The 4,795-nt window shown below is 29.7% G+C and overlaps 1 protein-coding gene across 1 annotated transcript; it reads left to right on the top strand.

The window, feature by feature from the left end:
* Positions 1-200: 200 nt before the first annotated feature.
* Positions 201-4,365, top strand: LOC117182611. The gene is made up of 3 exons (XM_033375709.1): positions 201-471; positions 3,823-3,942; positions 4,082-4,365. Exons 1-3 carry the CDS (start codon positions 288-290, stop codon positions 4,363-4,365), a joined length of 588 nt encoding a protein of 195 aa, XP_033231600.1. The 5' UTR covers positions 201-287.
* Positions 4,366-4,795: the final 430 nt, after the last annotated feature.

Here is a 4,795-nt window from a genome sequence, read left to right as displayed (position 1 = left end):
GGAAATCGAAGAAAGCGAGTTGATATTACTATGGCGTCATGCACGTGGTTACTTTGGAAGTGAATTTCAGGCAAAAAAAAAATATATTTTTCATCGCTTTTATCCAGTTTTGACGTACGTGTAGTGTTGACTGTTCCCTCAGATATAATTTCGATGTAAGTCAGTGTCATTGCCTTGAAGAAACATAGCCTTTTGTTTTTTGATGAATTGGTGACATAATGGTGCGAGCAAGAGGTGGATTTGGATAAAGTGGCACCGGGCGAGGAAAAGGAGGAACTTCTCGGGGAATGCAAGGTCGGAAACTCACAAAACCACCCGAAAAAGCATATGGAGAAGTCGAACTCCGCCAAGAAAAGGATACCATGAAGTCTAACATACAAAATCTAGATTTGAATAAAGATTTCTCGAAAAGGAAGTATAAAATCAAAATAGATGAACAGCATTATGACGGCCAAGTCATTCGTGTGGCAGGTATGCAAAATATTAAAGTATTTGTATTAATTTTGTCCGCAAGTAAAGATAAATCAAATAATCAAAATCTTTTCATTATTGAAAAAAAAGTGAAAATCGTAGTATGATTGGCCAAATCCATTTCAAATGATGAATACTGTGTAACTTCAAGTAACAGAATAATTCGCCTCCATAAAACTACACGTATTTTACCTTTTTGAGCAGAAAGAACTTCCACGAAGTTATGAGTATTTCAGATTTTAAGGTTATTTAAAAAAATTCATCAATTTTTTCTGCAAGCTTGCGTATCTCTGGACCATTTTTGCTCAATTTTTCTTTGCTGCATTGGTGCATCTGCAAGGAAGATATTATTTAACTTTTATGTTGGACAATCCATTTTTTAGCCACGAAAATGATTTATTTTTCCTCGAAAAATGGAATTATTGCTTTAATTTTATAAATTACGAAAGTCTCGACAAAATTATAAAAAAATGTGAAAAATACTTCTTACTTTTGTTAAAAGTTTTGCATTGTTCCACAGTAAAAATTGAAGATTTAATTTACACAAAAAAAATCTCGTCAGCACAAAACTGGTTTGACCTCCAAAAAACTTACCAAATGTCGTTCTTATTCTAAGCAGGGATTGAAAAAATAAAGAAAGTGTAGCTTATATTAAATTGGTGTTTATCTGTTCAGCTAAATTTAAAAGAAAAAATATGAAAATTAGATTTTTTGGAAAATTCCATTTTTTTATTAAGTCAAATCTTTCTTTGTTTCTGAAAAAATGCAACAATTCAATTTTTTGCAAAAAGAAATGTTCATTTCTTTGAAATTTTTTTAGACCAGGAAAATCGGAAAATGACAGTGAATTTATTGTTTGACCAGGAACTTGACAAATTTTTCGAAGGATAATTTGTCCAAGTTCTATTTCAACAGTTTTTAAAATATCTTCTACTTACAAAATTTTCCTTCTTCCATTTACATTCTTAAGCGTACTTTTTTTAATTTAAGAAATTTAAAAACGCTGCCTTGAAGACTTAAACAGTAAACAATTAAAAGCGTTCAAACTTGAAATTTTTCGATAAAATTGATTTTATTTTATCAACTGTAAACATAATTAAATAATTTTTTCAAATGGATTTCAAAGTTAAAAAGTTAAACTTAAAAATAACTTTATAATAATATATTCCTAATTGAAGACTTTTATTGAATATAAAATATTGTTACGGTATAAAATATTCATTTTCCACCCATTTAATCTGAAATTTTTTAACTAAGAATACGAAAAGCTATTTAATATTTAGCAATATTTTTCTGTTTATATTTAAAAGTAACAAATTTAAAACTGAATTATTCGATATAGAAAGCCTGGAATCGTTGACATTTCGAAGGCCTTTTTAAACTTTAATAATTACAATTTGAATTGCTTCATTTAAAGAAATTTTAGTCTGTACGTTAAACTGTTGAATTTTGATGTACAAAAAACAATTAAATACCTATTATTTGTAGAAAAAATTTGATTAATTTTAAGAGATATTTAAAAGTTTTGAAAGGATTCAAAATTAATTCAAAAGATGAAATGATTTCAAATAATTTAAACGAAGTGTGTTTACCGACAAAATTTTGCTATTTGGACCAAAATTTCGGTTCAAATAGCCATAGCTTAATTTAAAACAAAATGTAGATTTTTGCAGATTTCAAACAAAAAATTTAGAAGCTTTTTAAGAATTTTAAAATGCATCAAAAGAATAAAAACATCATTTTAAGATTTCCAGGAAAATTGAAAATAATTTTTCATTTTAAAAAATTATTTCAAGAGAATATTTAAAAAGGTTTCCCAAAATTTATAAAAATGTTAAAAAAGTATCTCGAAAATTTTAAGGAAATTTTTTTAAATTGGCAGAATTTTCTAAAAAATTGAAACGTTTCACAATTCTTGAAAAGCTTGGAATTTTTTGTATAAAATCTGCAGAAATCTGCATTTTGTTTTTATGTAGGCTTTCGCCATTTGCACATTAAAAATTTAAAGAAACCTTTTAAAATTTGCAGGTTTTTCTAAAAATTATAGGAAAAATTTAATTCATTTTAAAAGATATTTACAAGTTCTGAAAACATTTAAAACAACTTCTAGATTGCTCAAGATTTTGAAATAAAATGTTAAAGCTTTTCAAGGATGTTTAAACTATTCAAAATGAAAATGATTTAGCTTCTACTTTAAGAAGTCTTCAGTTTGAAAATTTTAATTTTTAATGTTTCTAGATTGAAACTCCTTAAAATAATACAAAATTTTAAATTTGAGAGATCATTGATTGATTTTCTGATTTATAGAGCATTTAAAATGATAACGTTGATTCACCTTTTTGGAATTGAATCTGAATCTTTGAAATTTATGATTCATAAAAGTTACAAATTCTAAATTTGGCAGTTTATCTGCATTTAATTAAAAACTGTTAAATTAAAATTTGTTAGTACCTTTCATGTTATACGTATACATTATTGAGCATCCGAATACAAAATTTGTGAATTATCAACCTTTAAACTTCAATTTTAAAAGTCCAAAATTCAAGAGATTCACTTTGAGTGCTTTGATTTGTAGTTTTTTTTATTGCTTCAAGTAGAAAAATGTTAAGCTTTAGAATTTTAATTTTTTAATCATATTAACCATGAAAAATTTTCGCGAACCAAGAATGTGTACCCTGTACCTGTGTACCCTGTACATTTTAACAAAATATGAATAACATGCAATTACGTAATCAAAAACTTCCATAGTCTCATTGTTTTGTTAAAACAGTTTTCATAAAGATTCCATTTCGACGCTTGATTAGAATAAACTGTTCGTTCCGGATCGGCTTGAAGAAGGTGATGGTTCCAAGGTTGCTTAAAGAAGGTCTTGCTTCCCAATCAGCTTGAAGGAGATGCCTTGTTCGATAAATGCGTTCGTCTGTGGAAGTATTTTATTCTTGAAATTTTGTAGTCGCACTACTGACGCAGGGGATCAAACTTTTTTAGAAGTAAAGTTTTATTTTTTTATTTAAGCATCTAATTAAAAATATTTTGCATAATTATATGTAACTAAGATAATACAACACTACTTTTTATTATTTATTTAGGACGTTGATCTCAATTTTTATGGAATCTGAATAATAAATAATATAAGCTGCAAACCAACACCTTTTTCAAGCAGATCCGGAACAAACACCTTATTCAATAAAGGGGTCGATTTGCTTTGATATAAAAATAGGCTAATTTAGCGCGTAAGTTTTTGGTTATTTTGTTTATTTTTTAAACTGCTTTCGTGGAATTTTTCTCAAATTATGGATTTTGCGTTGATTTTCTGTCTGAAATAGACAAATTGAAAAAAACATTTTTCAGAAATGTTTAAATGGTGGCTACAAAAGTACAGAAAATATTCGGAAGCTGAAGCAGACAAAGAAGCTGAGAAAACTAGATTCTACATTGGGCCAAAAATTGCCAGCCTAAAAAGAATTCAAAGTACGTACTGCATCTCAATTGCAAAATGAAAAGTTTATATACAGTCAGATGTACTGAACATATATTTTCCACGATATCAGGTGAGAAGAGAGAGAGAACATCCAAAACCAGCCTTCCGATTAATACATCGATGACCAAGGTGAGGACCGAGGTGAAAATAACCTATCAGAAAATGCTCAAAGTCCATTGGAAGACATTCGAGAGCATGGTCAGTTGGGTGACGTTCAAGGCGATGGTCCATCGGAAGATTTTGAAAGCAATGGCGCATTGGAAGATTTTCAAGGAAATGAGCCATTCCAAAATGAAGGCAACGACCCATTGGAAGATCTACAAGAAATCGGAAGCATCGAAACAAGATCGGAAGACGAGGAAAGCCCATTAGATGATGTTCAGGACGATGGGCTTCTCAACACCGAGAACTGAGACCCTCTGAATGATCAAGTGATGGCAGATAGCGACATGGATCATAGCAATATCGGGGAAAACGAGAGCGAGGATAGCGAGAGCGAGGATAGCGAGAGCGAGGGTGGCGGCAAATGTCCCCTACAGCAGCTTAGATGAGGAAATTGGAAACGAATATAATTTTGACAATAGTAGTGAGGGTGAACTTGATTCAGAAAACGACACTATTAACGCAGACAATCGAGAAATTCACAACGGCAAAAATAATGTAAACTCCAGGTACACAGACGGGAAAGACGCAGGAACATAGTTTATTAATGTTGTTGAAAATATTGAGGATTATGAATGTATCTTATCGAGTTACAGTATTGGTATAAACGCAAATTAACCTGTTACATGCATTTCTTTAATATAATACCTTATCTATATTTTTATATCAACATTATTATTA

Source organism: Belonocnema kinseyi, chromosome 2 (assembly GCF_010883055.1).
Source record: "Belonocnema kinseyi isolate 2016_QV_RU_SX_M_011 chromosome 2, B_treatae_v1, whole genome shotgun sequence".
Taxonomy (NCBI): domain Eukaryota; kingdom Metazoa; phylum Arthropoda; class Insecta; order Hymenoptera; family Cynipidae; genus Belonocnema; species Belonocnema kinseyi.
This window is presented reverse-complemented; position numbering and strand designations above follow the sequence as displayed.

Bases quoted from the DNA above. Each gene is read 5' to 3' on its own strand.
- LOC117182611 (XM_033375709.1), top strand. From the start codon at position 288: ATGCAAGGTCGGAAACTCACAAAACCACCCGAAAAAGCATATGGAGAA. The intron at 472-3,822 runs GTATGCAAAATA...AACATTTTTCAG, and splicing joins CCAAGTCATTCGTGTGGCAG to AAATGTTTAAATGGTGGCTA. The intron at 3,943-4,081 runs GTACGTACTGCA...TCGATGACCAAG, and splicing joins CAGCCTAAAAAGAATTCAAA to GTGAGGACCGAGGTGAAAAT.